Source organism: Vanessa cardui, chromosome 21 (assembly GCF_905220365.1).
Source record: "Vanessa cardui chromosome 21, ilVanCard2.1, whole genome shotgun sequence".
Classification (NCBI taxonomy): Eukaryota; Metazoa; Arthropoda; class Insecta; order Lepidoptera; family Nymphalidae; genus Vanessa; species Vanessa cardui.
The window spans coordinates 8,799,884-8,825,189 of NC_061143.1; the positions used below are offsets into that span (position 1 = coordinate 8,799,884).

Genomic DNA, 25,306 nt, shown 5'->3' on the forward strand with positions numbered 1-25,306 from the left:
AACCACAGTATTGCATCTACATCGATGATTTCTTCTGACAACACTGATTTTTTTTAAACAAATAAACTACAAATAAATAAAGTAGTGATACTCAAAAGTTTGATTTAAGTTAAGGAGAAACTACTAATTAATTATAAAAAAATCTTAGCAAGAATCACTTAAAAAGTTATCTTAACCAGAATTAAATAACAAAAATATTTATAGATATACAATTTACGCCAGTACGCATATGCTTAAAGCAAAATACCTTTTTCAAACTTATTTTATTTTCGTCCATTTAATAGACAATACATAAATGAGACGAATAGAAAAAAATATGTGAAATATATTATGGTAACATTCAAATTAATAATCAATCGTTCGAATGAATGAGAAATAGTATTTTTAAGGTTAACAAAATGAAGAATAAAGTGGCACGAAAGAGATTCGATCGGATCTCCCTCTCATACGCATTGAAATACTATCTTAAGATACCGCTACAAAAAATAGATCAATGTCTTTTTATTATAGCCATGTAGCGGCATAGTAAGATCGTCAAAGAAATTTTATTGTATTCTATTTCGTAATTCATATATTGTATAAATTTCTAGTAAAATTAAAAACGAGGAATAAAAATTGTAGTAAAGTTTGGATTGAAAACGTAGTTAAATTAACGTACATTGAATTTACTTTGACTTCCTGTCGTTGTTTACGATGAAATATGAATTATAAAAAATATATCCCGATCGCCATTACTACTAGCATGTGTTGTTAAATTAACGGTGTGCAGTGAATTTGAATATCTGGCCAATGCTTATAAACAAAAGACATTTTGTCTAAATATGAATAGTGATTTTTTTTATCAAAAAGAGTTTATTGTTTCTTTCAATTTTGGCGGGAGAGCTGGCACGTTGTTTTGTGATTGTTAAATGGTGATCTGTCAGCTGTCGTCGTCTGGCCTTCTCGACGCCTTCCATGGACTTCCATGGTTCAGAGGATTTTTAGACCAAAATTAATAGTGCAATCGTGAAATTCCTGTTGTGACACAATCGATGTGGACTTTTGATGATGCATCACGTATAGGTGCGGATATGGATGGCACGCGAACGTGCCCAAGCTACGACGCCGGGTTTGACGCATGTGATCAATTGGGATCGGTTTTTGAGTGGTCGGGACGTGGACCTGCGAGGGTTTTAAGGCGACGTTGTCGCAGTGAAGGCGTTGATCGGTCGCCGTACGAGGATGCCGTGCGCGAGCCACATCGCTCCGCTGATAGCATTACTCGCCATCATCGTGCTCTACCCAACAAGAGTTACTTTACTATAAACAACGGCCACAATTTCTGTTACGACAGATTTCATCACGAGTGTTCCCTTCCGACTGCTGAAAACGGAGATTATCTAATGTCTCACGATACTAATATTCATCATGGGTAAGATATAGCAGTGTGTTAATTCCTAACCTATTGTTTTATATGTAAATAGATGGAATAATTTATGTCATAACCGTTTTAGTTACCAACCAGGACGAACTAAATATCATAGATCAAGTCCAACAAGGCCATTATTAGTGACTACATTATCTAACACGAAGGTTGATGACAGTCGTTTACCAAAAGTCGAAGAACTGTTTGAGAAGATGGATCAAGATATGATGGAAGTGACAATAGCTAAACAACCCCTTAAGTCAATACTCAACAATCCCTTGCCAAAGTCACAACCACATAGCATACTAAAGAAACCCAAAAATAGAACATATCAGGATTCAAAGTCTTCAATGGAAGGAAGAAGAAGGCAGAGAGCTTCTAGTGAATCAGATAACTTTTATTGTAGCTTTCACATAGGTTCTCCGATACCAGGATATGACAGGTTGGTTCATTGTATAAGCAAAAGTATTTAAAACAATCTGGTTGGTTTCATTTTGAACATTTGTCAAATTGACAGTTTCTTTAATAATAACTAAAAAACAAGACATATTTTAAAAAAAAACTTACCTATAATGTAAATATTAGAAATATTATTAAAAGAGTTACTTGGTTAAATTTTACTGTTTTATGGAATTACATGTAATAGATAATGTAAATTAATTATATAAATATATTAAAAATAATTATCTGATTTCAGCCATTTATCCTATCTCTCGAGTAACATGAAGCGTGCTAAAGACAATTCTGGTACAGGATATTCATATGGTACAGCTATTGCTGCTCTCGGCAACTCCCCACCTAAAAATTCTCAAATATACTCAAAGAACTCAAGGTGTACATGCAGAGATAAAGTTATTATATCACCAAAGGAGGATGTATATAAAATGCATATATTAAGAACTACAGCAATCAATAATGACAATGTCGATGATATTACCGATGAAGTGGTAAGTACACATTATATGTAACTTACAGGTTAACTTTTAATAATGATAGTTCATAATCAATTACAATATCATTTTCTATTTAGAATTTGATATACACTTCATAATTGACTACAAAAAAGATAGTTTTTGAGGTAATCATATTTGACATCTCAATGGTAGACATGATGGAATATGTTTATATATTTAAAACTAAAACTGCTATCAATCAAATCTTGCGATATCGAATAATATTATATTATAATGATGTATTATTTTGGAATTCAAAAATGGGTTTAAAAAGGTTATTTTTAATAGAATTTGATCTGGTTCTATTTTAATTATTGACATTTTATGCACATTGTTATAAGATGCTCCCATCTTGCATCAGTTTTGTACAGGTGCAAATTAATAATAAAGAATGTGATATGATATAAATATAATGTATAGGGTATACATATATAGCACTCGGGGATAGTATAGCTTTTTACTTGTGATAGTAACTTAGAATCCAATGATTAGTTCGGAACATCACCATGTCGAAACAAATGAACCTCTATAATATTAGCGAAAGTTTTGAATAACTTGTCATTTATAATACCAATAATGATTGCACAATATTAAGTATTCGAGCATTTTGTAACAAAAATGTGTTTTATTTTTGTGTGTTTTAATTAATTGTTTAATTAAATTTTACTGTCTCTTAACCTTCTAGAGAGTTATGTTAGGTTCAATGATTTCTGATCCAATTTTTACCTGATGATATATCTTAAACCCTGTCCAAGGACTGCTAAGTATTAACCTTATGTTTCTGATAACATTGAATACAAGTAAGCCAATTAATAATTAAATAAATTGAAATAAAAAATATGTCAGATATAAGAATTTATATAAAATGATACAAGCATGTTAAATATGGACATGTATTTTTATCTAGACTTACTGTGATCCGTGCAAGGTCTATCTATATATTCCAGTTATACGAACTGTAAAATATCATGACATTTTAGCTGTTTATTCATAAATACCATGCCATATACGCATTCATTAAATATCCTATGGTACATAAGGGAACCTATGTACATGTACTTGAGAAATAATTTTTTTAAATTTTTTAAATTTACTAAATTTTGATTACAATAATATAATGGTTTTAATTATTTCGTCAGTGATAAAAACTATTATGATTCTGTAAAATCCATCTAATTTTTTTGTGATACTTTCTCATAGATCTGTCTTAATTACTTTCTTTGTTTTTATTGATTACTTATAATTGATAAGTCTAGTAGCTTATTAAAAAAGGTTTTATTAATTATAATTAAAAAAAAATTACGAGCATCACAACATATTTGATAAAAACATATTTCACGATCACAGATAAAGTCTTTACACTTCAACTTTATTTATATCATTAGACAGACAATTGAAATTTTTCGATTTGATAACATGAGTCAAATATTACTTTATTAAATATTTTAGAGTACACACATAATAAATTAACATATTTATCATAAATTCTTGATTTTTATCATGACTATCAGTAATTTAATTGATATTTCGTTTTTTAATTTAAAAAAGGGCAGACTACACACTTTTTTATTAAATTAAAATTAATAATGATTTAATTTCTGAATTTCCTTTTCTTTCATATCCTCACATACTTATTGAATATTTCATGTGGAAGTTTATTTTTTATATGTAGCTTGTTCACTGATGGTATTTAAAATATTTTAATTAAAATATACATCATTAAAGTAGGCTTAAAAAATTTTAGAAACTATTATAAACAAATGAATTAAATGAACAGTTTACCATTTTAGAATGTTCAACCGATAAGAATAGGCGAGTAACTCGGTAGTAGTGGTGTTTATAATCTCTTTAAATAACACCATATAATTATGTGTAAACACTGTAAAATTTGTCTATTTAAAGTTTTCTTTAACATGAGTTAAGATCTACATTATATTCGTTTATATATAGATTCGATAAATATTCGATTGACTTTTGTAAGTAAATACCGTATTATTATTTTTTTTATTTTGAAATTATGTCTGTAATTGTAGATAAAAAATAATGATAATACTGGCGTGTTATATTTGTTAAAAATAATTTTGTCCAACATCAAAGTTTCAATTCAGTAGATTCAATTTGTTTGTTATTTTCGGTACCAGAAAAACAATACCTACTTATTTGTAATTATTCAAACTCGATTTGCATGTTAGTGGTTGTCTTATTGTCATTGAAAATTAGATTTGATAAGTTGTATTTTAAGGCGATTTCACGGTTCGTTAAACACCTGGCACATCCCAGTACGGCGCCTACGAAATATTTACGCGTTTTATCCGTATAACAATAAACCTTATCTCAATGTAAATAAGGTAGATAATTGTTGTAAAAATGTTATTATAAAAAGTTTATTAAGGACTACTACACTGACGCACAAATTGCTGCATGAAAGGGTAAAGGCAGTTGTTTTTTACCACCAAGTCGATTAAGGAAGGGTGTATTCTTGTGCGATTACTGACAGCAAATGCACGTTCGAAATTTAAAAAAAATACATCCTCAAAACTTTACTTATAACGTAACTATAACGTATAACTAATTTAGAAAATTATTTCCCTATCAATATTTTAATTATGATGTTTATATATAAAATTAATTGAAGAAGTTTTAATTCATGATAAACGCGCGTTTGTGGGTGGCCTGTCATAATTTCGCACAATGTAAATTGTTTACACAAGCGCGTAGCCGCATCTATCGTGTTGCGGAAGTTGAATTTTTTTTTTTTAACAAAGATATTTTCGATGTTACCGCGAAGTGTTGTGACGACAGGTTTTATTGCGAGACTATAGTTTGTGGTACGAATATATTGAGCAAGTGGTGACTATGAATATATTGTTTACGAATGCTAATAATAGTGGTCCAGATATCGTGGAATTGACTCATTCATTATCACCATGCCATCGCTGAAAAATATTATATCAAAGTTATGTCACTCTGTAAGTTTTTTCGTTTTTATCTGTACTAATAATAATATTTGTTTAATCGTAATAGTTTAGTTTAAATTTCGTACGATAAAATTATTTTTCTTCTTATTCTATTTTCATGATCGAATTAAATTCCGTTACTGCGGTCATAAAGAGTTTAAATGCGTTATATAATGCAATTGAAATTTCTTTTTATACATGAAGTCTTGAGAATTGTTGCTGTTGCATAGCGGCTTAAACTTGTTAAATATTAAAATTACTGTTAGGATTATCTTGATTAAGATCTTCATACAGATACTGAAACTAAGAAATCTGAATAATTCACTGTCATACAATGTATATTTGTTATGAGAGAATTACACATAGTTGAATATTTTACGAGCACATATTTTATGGTAATAATAACAGTCGTTACTTGCCTGCGTTTGAATTCCTTACCATTGACGAATACCCCCACTTGACCGGTGCCGTGACGTGGAAACCTTCGTGTTCCATACATCATCAATCTTTAAATAGTCAAATTCATAATGTAATTGATGCATCTTTTAATTTAACATTTTCTAACAGTCCACTAAAGCACGTGAGTGGGTTTAGGCTCTTATTGCGGTAGCGTTTCACGAGACCGGGCGATATGCCAAGTGTACGAAATGTCAATACGATGCATTAATACACTTACCACCACGCCGTTTCGATGCTTAATCGATCGAGTGCAGGGCTTAAATATATTTTTTATAACAATATCATTTTCAAAAAACGGATCGGTGTTCGAAATCTCGAGACACGAACCACGGAAACCTTGACATGATTACGGTTACGTTTAAAAAAAGATCGTTGACGAATCCAAGGTGCGGTATGTGCAGTGGAATAAGTAAGAGAGTGATTCCCCCGGTGTTCCAGTGATGGTTGCCAAAGGCATCCGTGTTACGGTACTGCGCAGCTCTGGTAATTCGTTGTATTAATATATATTTTTTCGTATCTATTCTCGTACTCAAGTGTTGCTTGATTGTTAACCTGTTTAACGCTTTCCACGTGGCCGGTACGGTAATAACGTGCTTTGAGATTACCGATGTTTTAATAGTAAGTGCTTATCATATCGATTTTTTTTAAAACGATTTTTAATACGGTATACCTTTTAAGTTATTGAGATACTTCTTTGTTTTATAAAACACGTGTTTAAATATATCGAACGTCTGGTAACTCTGCTTGACGCAAATTGGTATAAAACAAGATTAAGTTTTGTACCAAAATTTATTAAAATATCACCCATACAAACATCCATCTATAATATTTTTTTCGTGTATTAAATAGAGTAAATAGTATTTGTTAAGTCAATGATTTTATTAAATGCTCATTTTTCATATGAAAAACATTTAGTATAAAAACCTTTGTTTGTCTATCTGTAAATCGTATATTTTAAATTAATTAAGACGCGTGATAAATTCTACGCATATTATTTTTAAATACATATATAAAAATATATGTTATCACGCGTAGCTTTGCTCGTTTAAAATGCATTTGGTCAGGTGTGTTTAAAAAGCTTCTTACTTCCTTGGGGCTTAAGTTTGCTACACACCAAATTTCATCAAATTCGGTTCAGCAATTTGGCTGTGAAAACGTAGCAGACAGAAACGGACATACAGTTACTTTCGCATTTATAATATTTGTAAAGATTATAAGTATGTAAAGTGTTTATTATAATCTTTTGATCTTCTCTATTTTCCAGATAGAATTCATGTTCGTAAAATGAAATCAGTTCATAGTTATATAGTGTTTGTTTTGGTTTTTTTTTGAGACTCTTTATAACGTGACGCTTAATCGTCAATCATATTGTCAGTGTTTCATACATATAATTAGTTTATGACAAAGTCAAAATCCTTATATAATTTTGAAGCATAAACTTGATTATTGACTGTAAAAAAACTATCACCAGTTCGGAAAGAATCACCTTAGATGTAAGCAGAACAACAGCGTAGGGTAATTTGCAATTACAGTTTCAGTCTTGATAGCGCAAATTTAAACTTTGACTAGCTTTATTAATTGCACTATATAGCGCAAAATTCCATTTTTAAATGGGTCTTGTTATTTCTTATATTTGGGTCTTGATAATACCGGTTTTAAATATAGAAAGTAGTTTTACAATATAATAGTCTATGATCCGTAGTTTTGCAATCGCAATATACGATGAGAACGTAACCAAGGGCATCTCGTTAACAAAATATTTGTACAGGTTGTCGGATGAGTTGTCGTCTATTATAACGTTTCTTAGGTCATAGCCCAAAGTTACCTTACTTATTAAGTAGGGTTATCAAAAGCAGACTTTTTTTTCAAATAATACGTGTATTTATTGAAATTCAATCATAAAAAAAAAACATAGATTTTTTTGCAAACGGTACTGAGTATCACACAGTAATGCGAATATAATAGTAGTAAAATTTTAAATTAACATGGTTATTTTTATTACTAAAGTTATTAATTGCGGGGTATTTGCCATGTTTTTTATTTTTATTCGGTTGAGCTCGATATATCGACATTATCTACGAATGTCTTGTTCACGAGACCGAAAAATAAAAAACATAGTAAATGTCCCGCAATTAGTAACTTTAGTAATAATAGTAGTAAGTTAATACGAGGGATACAAGGATTTTATTATTTTATGATAGTTTAAGGTGTGTAATGGTAAATATTACTTATAATGATCGTAGGCGAAATAAGTACTTACTGAATTTGGTGGATAAGTACCTTAGAAAAAAATTAGAAAAAAAATGAATTCGAGTTAACATATTGTATATACATGTATTGAGTTTATGTTCAGCGTATTGTATTTCCAGTTCACGGCGTTGCTGATTGACGCGTTGTCAATCACACTCGACGGTACCAGCTCGTTACTCGTCTGCAAATTCCTTTATTTTCCAATATTGCTTTCTAACTGACATGTGGAATTTGTGAAATATGAGAATATTTTTAGCGAACAATATAAAAATTACATTAATTTTATATGATTTATAATCTGTCTCTTTCTAGCGTATTCGGTTTAAAAAAAGATAGCAAAGACATTTAGTGCTATTAAATATGTTCTGTTAATGCTTATTACAGAATTGGTTTAATTTTTGAGCCAAGTGCGTAATATACAAAATGAAATACATATATTAAAAACTATATTCGAATCTTATATGCGTATATTATTTAGAGCGAATTCTGTGTTTAGAAACAAATAAAATACGAAACACTTGCTTTGTCAACTCTCCAATACAATATATTATGATGATAAAGTGCAAGATCCTAGCGATCCCAGATCTTAGCCAATTCGAAATAGTGCTTATTCTAGAAAGCTTTTTCTAAAAATAATCACGTCGAAAGAAAATATCGTGATAAACCTGCATGTGTCGGAAACAATTCTGCCACATGTGTATTCACCAAACCGCATTGGAGCCGCGAAGTGGAACAATTTCAAAACTTACTAAAAATAATCTTTCTTCGTACAATAATATTTTTTTATTTGTATTTTGTCACGACAATACACTTAAATCTATTTCTTATCGACGACGACGACCTCCGTGGTCGAGTGGTGTGTATACCGGTTTTCATGCGTACGCCACTCCGAGGTCCCGGGTTCGATTCCCGACCGAGTCGATGTAGATTACAATTAGTTTGCTATGTTATCTTTGGTCTGGGTGTTTGTGGTGCCTTCGTTACTTCTGATTTTCCAAAACACAAGTGCTTTAGCTACTTAAATTGGGATCAGAGTAATGTATGTGATGTTGTCTCATATTTATTTATTTATCGGGTCCTGTTATTGTATTAACTCGTTTTATATATTTAATATCAATTATATAAATTACATTTTCGTAATTGTCATTTATCAGCCTCGCCAAGATACTCACACGCCCACACGTCCCGCGGTCAGCCCCGCGCTGCCGGTCAGTTCGGTGACGGCGATACCGGCCGCGAAGAAGGCAGTCAAATCCAAGAAGAAGACTAAGACGAAAGCGAAGGTCGCCAAGATGAAGATTAGCAGTAGGGAGTGCAATGGAGACGACGGGGAGATTGATGAGTGAGTTTAATACTGATGATGACTAAAATTTTTCAGTTACTTTGTTTTTTTTTTATTGTATAGGTTGGCGGACGAGCATATGGGCCACCTGATGGAAAGTTGTCACCATCACCCATAGACAATGACGCTGTAAGATATATTACCTTACGTCGTCAATGCGCCACCAACCTTGCGAACTAAGATGTTATGTCCCTTGTGCCTGTAGTTACACTGGCTCACTCACCCTTCAAACCGGAACACAACAATATTGAGTACTGTTATTTGGCGGTAGAATAACTGATGAGTGGGTGGTACCTACCCAGACGGGCTTGCACAAAGCCCTACCACCAAGTTACTAACTTCTAGATGGCCTTAAAAAAGTAAAGCTTGGTATGGTATTTCACATAATTCAGGAGCTAAGATGCGATCAAAAGCGTGAAAGTCAATTGCCTCCTCTCCCACTGTCTTCACTCCTTGTTTGGAACTTGAATTGGCTAACTTTAATCCTTATCAATTTGTATAAATTTTATATGAAACACTACGTATCACGGATGAAATTTTGTCACGTGTCTAACGTACTTACACTTCTTTTAATCAATCTGTGGGATGTTTCCATGTTGTAACACTCATTTGCTATTAACTTTTGTGATACAGCTCTTTATAATAATATATATAAATTAATCAATCACAACTTAAAACAAAATTCTTTATTTGTTCTTTATAAATTTTCTATTACAATATTCTTTACAGTTCCCACAGCCGTTCACCGTCACCAGACCCGGCAATAGAGACATGGCAAAATGGCATGGCAATGGAAACAGATGCAGTTACAGTCATAGAGAATAAAGACAAGCTCTCTGTCCCCATTAAGAACGATGTAGAACAAAACTCTATGGTTAAGTTGGCCAGCAAACTAAACGGAGCCGTCGTGTCTCTTAAGAAAGCACCATCGAAAGGTTAGTCTTCAAACATTTTTATTTATTACAAAAAACGGTATTTATTTGTTGGGTTATTTGATACCCTATATAAAGATTATATAATAATAATATATCCACAACAAATACACATAAATGGTTTCGAACACTAAGCATATTATATTACGCTGGATAATATGATGATGTCTTAATGTTCGATTTCCCAAGGGAACACACGCTCAGATATGTATCCTACTACTATATACATAAACTATACCTTTATTTCAATTAATTTGCATCATAGATTAGTTATTCAAAAGACAAAAAAATTATACACAGTGAGTTTAATCTGGGTTTTCAATATGTAGCTTTGTAACAAGATAGGTGCTAGGTTTTTTAAATTGTTGGTGACAATGGAACAAATAGACTCCAGATTAAATATAGTGGGAGCATAGTTTAATGGTCTAAAAACTACAATATATTTTTCCATCGCATATTTGAATAACGTGTTCCAAGGTCGTAGCGAGGTCTTGTTTATTAAATTACGATTTGATATAATTTTCACAGCTGGCAACATTGCAAAACAAAATAATTAATGATCACGAAGAAAAATAAAAATACTTATTTGTTCTCAATTGTCGCGTGTGAAATATTCTTGGCATTGAGAATTTTATTAGTAGTATTCTTGAGATGTTTTGTTAAATGCAACACATGTCGCCAAGTATTCAATTTTACGAATAAAATCTTAACATGAAATTGTTCTATTTTTAAGACACTAATATATTTATATATGAGAGTATAAATGAATAGGTATGAAATAGTTTTTGTCTTGGTTCCCTGTCCGTCAGCTGCAAATTAATCAATAAAAAAATTTACAAGCTCTTTCTTATTTTTATTTAATAATTATATTAAGTGAATCTACCACCGGTTCGGAAAGTAGAGTCTACAGAGATGCACCGTCTAAGAACCTCACTAGGTTACTCTTTATCTACATTTAAAAATACAGTCATGATAGTTAATTACAATTATATATGTATGAAATTTATTCTGCCTGGAAGTCAACAAGTATTAATTTATATATATTAGTTACAATTTTTTATTAGAATTCTTGTGAAATATTTGCTATTTCAATTATCAATGTTTGTATTTTACAGAGAAACCTAACAAGGATCAACTATTTGTGACCGCTTTACACACACCTAATCCGTTCAAAACACTAGCAACTCGAAAAGGTTACACTAAATTTGATGTTTAAAAATTGTCCATACTTCAATAAATTAGGCTTAACAGTTGATTATTTTAGCTAAACCGCTGTATATTATGTGAATCATAGCTTATGACATTTATAGACTTAAATAGCAATAATTTATACGACATTTGTGCTAGATTATTTTAAAATTACCAAATAATCTCAACTAGTTTATTTGGATAATAATTATTATTTATGATAATGATATTGTTGTTGAAAATGATCGTACGTTTTATAATGTAGTATAGATTCAGAATACAGAATAAGTCAGAAGACAAATTCAAATCATTGCCGCGCATTCTCAGTGATGCCAGTTCAATTATTATAATTTTCGCTATAGCAGAAAATAGTCTATTTCATAACTAAATGAAATGTTTTTTTTTTTTAATATTTTTAAAACTGCCAGTATGAACGTCAAACCCTATTTATGCGCTAGTGTTAGCCCACTCGCCAAAACGTAAAATCACACTATTTAGGTGTGATTTATGTTCCTTTACATTTGAGACGCGTTGGCGTCTTCTGATTTATTCTGTATTCTAAGAGTATTTATTTCAAATAACACATTTAGTTAGCAACAGCTTCCGGGTTAAAATTGATTTAGCTTATAATCATGTTGTTGCGTTAAAATAGTTGTTTTATAGACAGTTTAATTAATTTAATCGATAAATTTATAATACAAAATAATTTACCAAAAAATATTACTGATTTAATTTTAATTATTTTTTTTTAAATAATGTAATAAAACCTTTTTACAGAATCATCTCCAAGTTTACCGGAGTCACTGACCAGTTGTCTCCGGTCGTCCCTTTTCCCACGAGTACCGCCTTACCTGAAGTTCGTTAGTCACGATGAGACAGTTCCACTCAAAATACCGACAGCGATACAGAAACATCTCAAGTGGAAGCTGACGACGATCACTCCAATAGTTGTTAAGAAAACTTTGACGAACTCTGGATTTAGACTTGTTAAGAGCGAGTGTGATACGGCGGAATGTCCTCAAGAAGGTATTGTTTGCTTTTAATATGATATCGACAAATGCAGCCTTAATTTATTTAAAATATAAATTGTATGAGAGTATGAGTATGGACTCCAATTAAATTAGATAATGTATTAGTAATGGAAATAAAATGTCAGCATAATATATATATTTTTGTAACCATTATAAAATTATTGAAAAGGGGATGTTTACCACGTATTTTATTTTTATTTGGTGTAGCTCGATATTTTGACATTATCTGCAAAACATGTTAAATATTCCATTTTAATAATAAAAATAACCAAGTTAATTTAAAATCTTACTTATAAAAGAGTTGTAATCGTATGGAATTGATGAGTAGAATACTATATATGTTATAAGTATTTTGCACTTATATACTTTTGAAATTTTTAGAAACTGTAGATTGGATAGGTATATGGGGTAAACATATGAAATCGATTATGTTCCGAGCCATTAAAGACGGACAAAAGATGAACCATTTCCCGGGCACTTTTCAAATCGGAAGGAAGGATCGCCTCTGGAGGAACCTACAGAAGTTAGCTTCGAAGTATGGAGTTGCAGAGTTCGGTATAATGCCCAAGACATACGTCCTGCCGCACGATTTGAAGATACTGAAGCACGATTGGGAGAAATATGCTGCTAATAACGAAAGATGGATTATTAAACCTGTAAGTAGCTGGAATAACTTTAAATTTATTTTGGTTTTTTTTAAGTTTTCCCTATAAATGCGAAGTCATTAATTCAGTGTAGAAGAATAGATTTCGAAGTCAAACCATTAGGTGATGAAGCCGCCTTATAGTACATACCTGTTTATGGTTATATGTGGTCATTAGTACTTCTGATCATGTATGGTGTACAATAAAAGAGTAGATACATCTATGTATTATAAAAGCAAGTATATGCTTATAAATACGTTTAAATAATTTCATTTATAATTTATAAGTATTTTAACATCTGGCGTACATTGGCGTAGCAATATGTGTATATTTACAAGCACGGACTGTTTCAACTTTTAAAAAAACATCCAATCTGGTCGTAAAAAACGGCAAATAACCTCTTAGATAAAAAATTTAGCCGAATTGATAACTTCCTTTTTTTAGTCTTCTAACAACAATCACCTCGGCCTTAATACATAATAATAACAATTATGAACTACAATACCAAATTTATTTCTAGCCTGCTTCAGCCCGGGGGACTGGCATCAAAGTCGTATCTCGATGGACTCAAATTCCCAAAAAGAAGCCGGTGGTTGTTCAGCGTTACGTATCGAAACCATATCTGATAAATGGTAGCAAGTTCGATCTGAGGTTGTACGTGCTCGTGACGTCAGTACATCCCTTACGAATATATTTATACAAAGACGGATTAGCTAGGTTTGCTTCGGGTGAGATTTTGTATTATTTTCATTATATATTTGTGTTTGTATAGTTTAATATTCCATTAAAACCTTAGGAATTTTGATGTAAGTGTTGCTTAAGAGGAGAGTAGATAAACAATATTGTCTTTTCTTATCGCAATTCAAATCAATAATGGGACAAAGAATGGTTCGGTTTGGAATTTAAATCAGTGTTTAACTCAATTACTTTTGAGCAATTTTAATAAATAAGGCTGGAGGTTTTAAAAATCATTAATTTTATTTACCAACAAGCTGTGTGCGCAAATCTTAATATTATTGTACCCTAAGTTACTCCCTATTATATCAGTTATCTGTCATTGCAAGTCCCGTCAAAATTGGCCCAGCCGTTCCAGAGATTAGCCGGAACAAACATACAAGCAGAGAAACCAACAAAAATTGTAAAAAATGTAATTTTGGTATATGAACGTGTTCATACACGATAAACTCATATGCATTGAGTAAAAAAGGGCTATTTTAATGTTACAAACAGACTTATTTTAACTACGTTTGATAAATTGAAACATGTTGAAAATTTTAAATTGTATATTTTCTTTTTCAGTAAAATACAATGATGAGTTGTCATCATTGAACGATAGATATATGCATTTAACGAATTACTCAATCAACAGACTGTCTAAAAATTATACTCCCAATGAAGATTTCGCAGCTTGTGAAGGACATAAGTGGTAAATATCTCCAATGAACATTATATTTGTGATAGAGCATTTCCATATCAACTTGTAGGTGTTGTTTTTGAGACTAAGGAATTTTTAATAAAAAATTGTGGCTAAATTATTTGAGTTGCAGTTATTATAATGCGTCTATTAGAAGTAAATATTAAAACGGCAAACAAATTATACTGATACAATATTTATTACAAATTCTTACTTGGTGGTAGGGCTTTGTGCAAGCCCACCTGGATAGGTACCACCCACTCATCAGATATTCTACCGCTAAACGACAATACGCAGTATTGTTGTGTTCCGGTTTGAAGGGTGAGTGAGCCAGTGTAACTACAGGCACAAGGGACATAACATCTTAGTTCCCAAGGTTGGCGGCACATTGACGATGTGAGGAATAGTTAATATTTCTTACAGCGTCATTGTCTATGGGTGATGGTGACCACTTACCATCAGGTGGCTCATGTGCTAGTCCGCCAACCTAAAAAAAAAACGGGCTTGCCCATATCAAACTTTTCTTAACAAACTTCTATCATTTGTTCTGACGATTATGTTCAGAATCAAAATTATGAAAACTGTTTGATTTTATTACTTTTAAATATTCACAATAATTAAAAAATACATTAATGACAAAAATGCACACTCACATTTTAATTTTATGTCTAATAAAAACAATTAATGTCTTTCAGGACACTTCAAACCCTATTTCAATACCTCAAGACTGAACAGAATGTAGACATAAATGCATTATGGGAATCTATTAAGGACCTAGTAATCAAAACTATTATAGCTGGCGAAGCTAGTATCAGTTCGTTGACTAAAGCGAATATCACTTCAAGATATAATTGCTACGAGTTGTTTGGTATTGATGTGCTCCTAGACGAAGATCTGAAACCTTGGTTATTGGAGGTGAGACTTCTTTATTTACATTACATTATTTATTTATATTACTTGGTGGTAGGGCCTTGTGCAAGCCCGTCTGGGTAGGTACCACCCATTCATCCGTTATTCTACCGCCAAATAACGGTACTCAGTATTGTTGTGTTTCGGTTTGAAGGGTGAGTGAGCCAGTTTAACTACAGGCACAAGGGACATAACATCTTAGTTCCCAAGGTTGGTGGCGCATTGACGATGTAAGGAATAGTTAATATTTCTTACAGCGTCATTGTCTATGGGTGATGGTGACCACTTACCATCAGGTGGCCTATATGCTCGTCCACCCACCTATACTATAAAAAAAAATACATGTATCCTCTTTTAATTTTTTGTTTTTCAAAGCAAATGAGTAGATATACAAGACTTAGTTTCTTCATTTTGTACATAATCATGAATCATATAACTGTATGATTTAACCTCATTGTGTTTTCAATATTTGGATACATATGAGTGATTCTGTAAAAATCTCATAATTTAGATAGAAAATGTTACCCCGACCTTTCGTATATAAGGCGTCAGATAGAAGTGCGTATATAAGCAACAAAGCATTGTGTTCTTTGCAGGTAAACATCTCTCCCAGCCTGCACAGTGCGTCGCCGCTGGACATACACGTGAAGGGCCCGCTGGTGTCGGCCGTGCTCAACGCCGCGCAGTTCCACGTGCCGCGCGCCGAACAGGTACACGCACACACACACAGGCCTCGACACAAACGCGCACATTCACACGCATAGACGCACACTCACACGCATAGACGCACACTCACACGCATAGACGCACACTCACACGCATAGACGCACACTCACACGTATAGACGCACACTCACACGCATAGACGCACACTCACACGCATAGACGCACACTCACACGTATAGACGCACACTCACACGCATAGACGCACACTAACACGCATAGACGCACACTCACACGCATAGACGCAAACTCACACGCATAGACGCACACTCACACGCATAGACGCACACTCACACGCATAGACGCACACTCACACGCATAGACGCACACTCACACGCATAGACGCACACTCACACGCATAGACGCACACTCACACGCATAGACGCACACTCACACGCATAGACGCACACTCACACGCATAGACGCACACTCACACGCATAGACGCACACTCACACGCATAGACGCACACTCACACGCATAGACGCACACTCACACGCATAGACGCACACTCACACGCATAGACGCACACTCACACGCATAGACGCACACTCACACGCATAGACGCACACTCACACGCATAGACGCACACTCACACGCATAGACGCACACTCACACGCATAGACGCACACTCCGAACGGGGACCCGCCTCTATTCACACGCACACACTCACACCTCGAGGCATACGACAACCAGGAACACGCACATACTCTGACACTTCGACACATGAGTGAAAGGCACAGGAAGCTTTGGAAAATACCCTCATCTCTACTACTATTATAAATGCGAAAGTAACTCTGTCTGTCTGTGCGTCTGATGCTCTTTCACGGCCAAACCGAATTTGACTAAATTTGAAACGACATATGACCTACCAGGAAAGAGAGTACGTTTTTATCTTCTATTGCGAAGCCGCAGGCGACAACTAGTGTAAAGAATGAACTTACGCCCAATCCTGAAATATTGATCCATTGTCACTCTAATCACTTAATAATCTCATAATTATTAAATAAAACTCTTTCTTTTATTTCAGGCGGGGCTGCCATATGATAGTAGATTGTATACAGTATATTTATCCAAAGAAGAAAGGGATAAACATATAATCTATACAAACATGGAAGATCGAGACCTGGTAAGTCATCTAGTATATGATAAATCTCATACACTCCTTGCTCGCAATATAAAGCATCATTGTCTTCAAAATAGTCAAAAGTCATGTAGATACTGTCCAGAAGTTCTCGCAAAGCATGTAACGGATTTATACTGCATTCAAACTTTTAGTATTTTAGTCTTATCATCGGTGTGCCAGCGCTATATTTTATAATTTATTTTGCATTAAGGAGTCGAGATGGCCCAGTGGTTAGACCGCGTGCATCTTAACCGATGATTGCGGGTTCAAACCCAGGCAAGCATCGCTGATTCATGTGCTTAATTTGTCTTTATAATTCATCTCGTGCTCGGCGGTGAAGGAAAACATCGTGAGGAAACCTGCATGTGACAAATTTCATAGAAATTCTGCCACATGTGTATTCCACCAAACCGCATTGGAACAGCGTGGTGGAATATGTTCCAAACCTTCTCCTCAAAGGAGAGGAGGCCTTTAGCCCAGCAGTGGGAATTTGCAGAAGAACAGGCTGTTGTTGTTGTTGTTTGTTGTAAGTAACACAGTTCCTCCCTGTGTAGTACCTCCGCGACATCCTGTCGACGCTGACGCCGGACGACGTGCGTCACCTGCTACAGGCGGAAGACGAGCTGACGCAGAGCGGCGCCCTGCAGCGCGTGTTCCCGACGCGCCACTCGCACAAGTACCTGCCCTACCTCGCCGGCCCGAGGTACTACAACCGCCTCTTCGATGCATGGGAGACGCGCTACGCGGAAGACAGGGAGCCCGGTGAGAACGACTGTGCTATATATTTTTAATTAGATATTTATTACCCACATAAGTTCTTATATTACCTAAATATTATATGAAACTAATACCCCTTATATAAAATTATCTGGCATGTACTAAAACAATGTACTAAAAATATTACATGAATTTTTCCTTTAATTGCTATTGTAAAAGTGCAATAAAACTAGTTAGCATATGATTGTGGATGATAAAAATGTGGAATAAATACCTGTTGACTTCCAGGCAGGATATATTAATTTAAATATTTGTATTAACTAACATGACTGGATTTTTTTAAATGCTGAAAAAAGAGTAACTACTGAGTTTCTTGTCGGTTCTTCTCGGTAGAATGGTAGCTTAATTAATTGTTAAATGACGCTTCAAAAGTGCTTGTAAAAGCCCACTTGAATAAAGTTTATTTTAATTCTGATTATGGCGAGAGTTGCAATTCTTTATTAAAAGTGAAATGAATAAATCAAACATTACAGTAAACTTGCAAATGACTATAGTCTGTTCGCGTTAAGAATGCAGTAAGTTGTCATTGTTTGACCAATCAAATCTTTTTAAAAGAAGGGTAAAGGTGTGTATATTTGTGTTAAAATTCCAACAAATTTAATTTTGTTTCAAAGACTAAGTGTAATGAATTTAAAAAGTACACATTAACGTAAAAAATGGAAATTAAGTCATTAATATTTTAATCACTATTACTTGTTTACTATTAATGTCGTCGTTAGTGTTTATAATAAAATAATTTTCTGCAGCGAGTTCCATAATATTATCTAAATCCCACATGGCAATTTCTTCTTGTAAGACGCGGTGGCAGCATTTTTCGCACTTTTATTTTTACAAAGTGGTGTGGTATTCATTTTTTTTAATATCAGTTAATAATAATAATAATTTAATTTAAATTATAATAATATCAGTTAATAATTAATTAAATCCACAACCATCACGTTCGAACTTATGTCTTTACCTGTTCAATGTGAACTTGACTTTGTAATTTGAAAAGATTTGATTGGTCAAAGGTGCCGGTGAACAATGACAACTCACTGCATTCATAACGCGAACAGACTATAGTAATATTTAAAAGTTCTAAACCAAACAAATATAATCAACCGTGTGTGTCTCGTCCGGCAGGCGTGGAGCTGTTACGCGCGCTGTGCGACATGGGCTATCACCTGCAGACGCCCGGCGTGCCGCTCAAGGTAACGCGCGCCGCACGCACGCGCACGCACGCGCACGCACACGCACGCTGCGCGCTCATGTCATTGCACGATCACATGGCCGGGAATGTTCAAACGCATACGGATATATCGAAAGCGATCGCTGTTTAATTCGAAGCGAAGGTTATTTCGTATATAAACCGAATAATTGTTGTAATAACATTGTGTTTATATATTATCGTGTAGTTGTTTCAGTTATATCCGACAACCGTTAAATATAAAACATTTCTGAATATCATATCCAAATTTTTGGGTAAATTTCTTTTTTTTCCTAATTCAATATTGGGCAATTAATTTCATTATAAAATATTAGCTTTTATTTGTTTTAATAATTTCCGTTCAAATAATTTTTATTATATGCGTTTAATGACATGAGTGTGAAGCAACGCGTTTTCCTCTTCTAATCGTTATTCATATAAACATAAATATATATATTTTATCGTATTGGGATTTGGTTTATTATCTTGTGTATGTATGTGTATCATTTTCAATCTTCACTAAGATTAAAAATATCCATTCATTTATTTGAGTTAAAAATAGAAGTTTTAAAATCATCTTTAACACTTAAAACACGTTCATTGAAGTTTTTTTTATTATAAATAAAAACGTAAAAACAATACTCATATACCTATATAGGGAAAGGCAGACAAAAGAATATTTTATTAGTTAATTTTTTTAATTTTTTTTTTGTTATTAGGTAACACCAACAGAAGTGAAGATTGAAAATAAACAAATATATTTTGTATGTTTATTTTATATGTTTACTTTATATTTATACATATTTTCATATTGATTATGCCCCTTATATCAATTTTATATATTATTTTTCGAGAAAGAAATTATAAAGAATTCACTGCCATTGTAGGATAGGTTAATGAGTTAGGAAATAAGTCAAAGAGTGTTATAATTGCAGGCCAAAACCGGAGTTAGTGTGGTGAGATATTTTGAGTTCAAGCATGACATTTTGTCCTTTTTTTGTCAATTTTTACATTATAAAATGACCTCAATCGACTAGTCTTTGAAGAGAAATAGTATTCACTTACAAGATCAGTTTTTCTGCAACGTTATATACTTTCATAAGGGTGTAGTATTGAACCTTTTTCATTGTTCATTTCCAGTGTTTGTATTGAATATGATAATCACGCAAATATCGTTTTGCGTCTATGTATTTGTAAAATAATTGAAATGAAATGTTGTAACTTGTCAGTCTTAGCATGGATACTAAGACGTTTTTGTTGTGGCTGTCAGGGCAAAGTCACAAATGCGCTCAGGCGAGCGTACTTGGGTTGTAAACACGTCGCTCACAGTAAGTGTGTAGATAGGAACGGCCGAGAGAATATGGCAACGTCGACTCGAGCGACCACATTAGTATTTTGTATCTGTACACAGCTAATGGAACCTCTAGGGCTGCCATAGACAATAAATAGCAGATCGTTATTTGAAAATAGACATTACAAGCTAGATACTCAATGTTAGTGCTAGACATTTGAACGGCATAAACGAAAGTTAATCGAACATTTTGATTTATCTAGATCCGGATATTTTGAACTTGTATATTTGCATATTGTTGTTGATATGTTATTTTGTTCATCGTTTTTGCTTAATCCCGAATTGTAAAAGCAACCAAATGAATATTTATAGAATGCATGATTGGATAAAATGTGTATCCCTTGAATACTTCACTGACGATGTGTTCGATTTTTAAACTTAACATTATATTTTTAATAATGGTAACTATTTTTTTAGAATACAATATTATAATAGAAAATGATATAGTTTGTATAAAGTAAATTATTTGAATAATGTAAGCCCAATGTAGTTACATAACATCGTAGTTAATTGTTATTAATTAAATATTATTTATCAGAAATAGAATTCGTAAAGGCTACATACATAGTGTATTTATTGAAAGCCGATGTTGGTAATGAATTATTTAGTTATTATGTAATATTGAATGTATTGTTTTTTAGTCGGCTACGTTTCGGGAGCTAGGAAATGTATATGACCTAACAGTTTTATTATCTTCATCATCATTGTAACAGGTAATACAAGTTTTGTTTAAACGCTAAAATGTGTTGTGGTCCGTATATTTGTTATTTGAATATTGTGCAGTTATTTTTTGTAGATGTGTAAGTCGGTTAATAGGCCATTTTCATACGAGTTTTATATATAGGAAGATTTTAAGATTTTTTAGATAGCTCATTTACAATATTCATGTTGAATATATTATATAATTTTTTTTTTATGTAATACCTATTTATCTATATACTTACATATTATCATTATATGCTATTTATTATTATTATTTTTGTAATATATCATACCTTGCGCTTTAACATGCTTTACAATTCATAGATAACATTTTATTTTTTAGTCAAATGAATCCCAATAAACTGACAATTATTGTTTATGCATTGAAAATAGTGATGAATGTATTTTCCAAATCAATAGACAAGAGTTTTTTTAGTCTGTTAATTAAATATTTATTATGCAAAGACCTTTCAGGTTGTTTGATTTTTTTGTGTGTATTGTAAAGTTAACTGTCAAAAATTAAATAATAGTTGTAGTGGTTTTTGGATGAAAGTCGCATATTTGATCTGATCTGACATTTTTGTAAAATTTATAGCGTTTTTTTTAAGCTGCGACCCTTGTCTTTTTTTTTATCATTCGCCCTCTTTATTGTTCATTCAATATTATAAGCTTGCTGTATGTACACTAACCTCATGCACCATTTAACTCGCGAAATGTGCTGTCCATTCATTATGTCGTTCCATCTCATTGTGAAAACTAGATGTGTTATATCCATTATTATATATGAGTCCATATATCAATAGAGTCGAGATTATATATCCCGGCGCTTGTGGGAAAAAAAACATGAATCAGCCCTGAATTTACTATGACTATAATCTTTTGCCCGATGTTAAGTGAAACCATCGTAAGAAAATTTGCATGTGTTGGATAAAAATATTGTCACATATGTATATATGTAATATACTCCAGACCTCGAAATGGAGGGGAGGTCTTTAGCTAAATTATGGGTCATTTACAGACTTTATTTAATATATAAACGTTCATATAAATTTGGTGGATTTGTGCTTCAATTAATAAATACAAAAAATGGATTTAACATATTGTCCCACATTTTATTATACTTACATTACATTACTAGATTTTCCTACATTTATACTAAAGTATAATAATCATCCATTATTCGCTTTATTTTGTAATCACTCCCATTTAGCCAAATTGCTTTAGCATTAAATATATCTAGTTACTGTAAGTAATGTATAAGCTATTGTTTTAAAAGTTTACAAATATAATATTTATTTTTCAGTCCAAAGATGTTTTTGAGTACTTTGACCATATTTAAATCAGCACAAACGTAGACCACAAATGCCGCTTTACCGACCGTTAACTGTCAGTCTAAATTGAGAACTTTTTTTTTTATTAGATCAGTTTTAACATCTCGTTGATTAGATCAGATTAATTACTGGAATCTGTCGTAACGGACTCCATCCGATTCGAACACATACGCTGGACAGTGACGGTAGTAAGGCGGCAGGTTGGCGAGTGAGTAACGGTGCCCCCCCTCCCCTCCCCGCCCCGCTCCGCTCCATCTCCCGCTCCACTCCCGGTGTTGTAGCGGGCGGCGGCTCAGCAGTTGGATCGTTGCAGAATGACGTGGACGCGCCGTCGCCGCCCGCCTCGGAGAGGCCCTCCGTGCCCTCGCTCGCGTCGGAGCGGACCTCCTCGGTCTCGCTCGGGCCCCTCACTCCCGCAGGGCCCCCGCGCGCCTGCGCAGACTCGTTGCCCCGCGCGCCGCCTCTCGCGCCGTCCGCCGCGCTGCAGCCCCGCGCCTAGCGCTGCGCCGGCCGCGTCACCGTCACCGTCGCCGCCGTCACCGTCACCGTCACCGTCACCGTCACCGTCGTCACCGTCGTCACCGCCGCGCACCGACCTCAACATGAACGAATGCGACGAAAAAGAACAATGCTGACACGTTGCCTGTAAGCCAGTATACAATTCCTGCTGATTTCTTTCGATCGAGTCTTGTAATGTAATGCGGCACGTTTGATGTATGCTTTACAAATTATAATGCCATCGACTTATTGTCAAAATCTTATTGTAGCTATCGTCAAACAAACGAGCTACCTAAGTTTAGTTTTATCTTTAACTTGTGCTACAAAATGTTTCACTTGAGTCACACTGGAGCCAAATATTCGACTCTAATGCGCACTCGTTCCTGTTTTATGAAGATATTTGTTCTAGAATAATAATAATCGATTGTAAATTTAAAATATAAATTTCAACAATTGGCAAATTTCTGCTTCTTACTTATGTCTACTATTAATGCGATTAAAGTTTGACTACAAATAGTTTTAAATTGAAAGAAAGTATATATAAGGGATGACAAATAAATAGTAACATACAATGTTGTATGTGGGTCTTTGACTAGAACACACGACGCGTTACTGTCGCAATAGCGGTTGTATGTGCTGTTGGCATTTACATCGTACGGCTGAGAGTCCAAGGGCCCACGTTTACAGGGGATTCCTATTACTTTAAATTCTTGTTAGAATATTTTTCTACGGTCTCATTGCTGTTAATGCTGCCATTGATTGGCACGCGACACGCCTTGTGTGCTCCAGTTTATAAGATAGACAGGAGCTTAATTCTCTTTAGTATTATATAGTTGAATAGATCTTCTGTGGTAAAAATTAATAAGATTATATCAAACCACTCCGTCTTCTTCATTTTAAATATTTTGACATTCCTTATTTTACTTCATTATCATTCAATTAAATTATTTAAAAAATAAAGTTAAATTAGATGTCAAATAAATTTAAAGTATAAGGTTATGAAATATAAAGCGTAGTACTGTCTTATACTTTGAAAACATAAACGTCGGTTATAAATTGCGTTTGATTATGTTAATATAAGGAATGTCGGGTTTGTCAAGATGTATTTAAAAAAATTATTACAATGTGTTCATTGTATACCTAGTGTTGCTAGATTAGTGGATCGTGGTAAGCTTGTGATGTCATCGAATCGTGTTCAGATATGTTCGATTAGAATCGATTTAAATTGTATGTGTATATATCATGGTATTAAAATAATCGATTTCAATTTTGATGTCAATAGTATTCATTCCTTTTGCGAAACAGTTAAAATGATAACCATACGAATTGTGTATTAGGATATTTTAATTAAGTCTGCGTATTTATTTGTAACGATGTCCTGGTTGTTATACTTATGGAGTCGCCAGTGCAAAAAATAAATTAGTGTTTTTATTTGCATGATTTTTTTTTGGTAAAAATGTTTAAAATACTTAGAACATGACTTAAGTGTAAAACATTTTTTATAATTTTGAAGGATAATAAGAATTCATAATCCATTCTAATTTATTGTACTGACGTCTCCATAACTATAATATCCTGATGATTTCGCTGGACGTATTTTAACGTACGACTAATGTTAATATTTTTTGTTATTCTTACTACATATACTTTGGGCAGTCCATTTTATACCTTTAGTTTTGAAACCTCGAATTTAAATAGTACTTCATGATATTTTTAAATCTGTTATTTTTGATCGCAAATATAAAATAGTAGTTTTAAAATTGTAACAACCAAAGATATGTCAGGCTATCAAATTGAGCAATTTCTTAATGATTTTGCGTTTACTCATGCTGAACAACTTAATAATAAATATATACGCATTTAATTAGTGTTTCGGTGGTTTTTTTTAAATATCCTCTTTCTTAAAACGACAATATAATAGTATCGAAGTATATGCTCAAACACAGAATTTCTCAAAATACTATTAAGACTTAAGGCGTCAAATCCAATACGTCCGGAAAGAATAGGCACAAAACTTCTTGTCTAGGAATGGTCAAAATTGCCGGATGCTTAGAATTTGTTTGTGATGGATTGGTGTTTACTATATCTGCGGTTTTATAAGTTGCCAAAAACTATATTAGCGCACTAGAGC

The 25,306-nt window shown here is 33.3% G+C and overlaps 1 protein-coding gene across 7 annotated transcripts; it reads left to right on the forward strand.

Moving 5' to 3' along the window:
• Nucleotides 1-402: 402 nt before the first annotated feature.
• Nucleotides 403-25,045, forward strand: LOC124538944 (tubulin monoglutamylase TTLL4-like). 7 transcript variants are annotated; one of them, XM_047116217.1, is made up of 16 exons: nucleotides 403-1,411; nucleotides 1,494-1,847; nucleotides 2,103-2,352; nucleotides 9,179-9,366; nucleotides 10,096-10,301; nucleotides 11,414-11,491; nucleotides 12,264-12,512; nucleotides 12,899-13,173; nucleotides 13,682-13,889; nucleotides 14,461-14,587; nucleotides 15,271-15,490; nucleotides 16,081-16,194; nucleotides 17,235-17,333; nucleotides 17,885-18,092; nucleotides 19,230-19,297; nucleotides 22,959-25,045. In XM_047116217.1, exons 1-16 carry the CDS (start codon nucleotides 1,032-1,034, stop codon nucleotides 23,310-23,312), a joined length of 3,378 nt encoding a protein of 1,125 aa, XP_046972173.1. In that variant the 5' UTR covers nucleotides 403-1,031; the 3' UTR covers nucleotides 23,313-25,045. The 7 variants fall into 7 exon arrangements, with proteins under 7 accessions (XP_046972173.1, XP_046972176.1, XP_046972177.1 ...); XM_047116220.1 differs by having other exon boundaries at nucleotides 404-1,411; nucleotides 22,991-23,213; XM_047116221.1 differs by lacking the exon at nucleotides 22,959-25,045 and adding an exon at nucleotides 20,564-21,908 and having other exon boundaries at nucleotides 404-1,411.
• The last annotated feature ends 261 nt before the right edge of the window (nucleotides 25,046-25,306 follow it).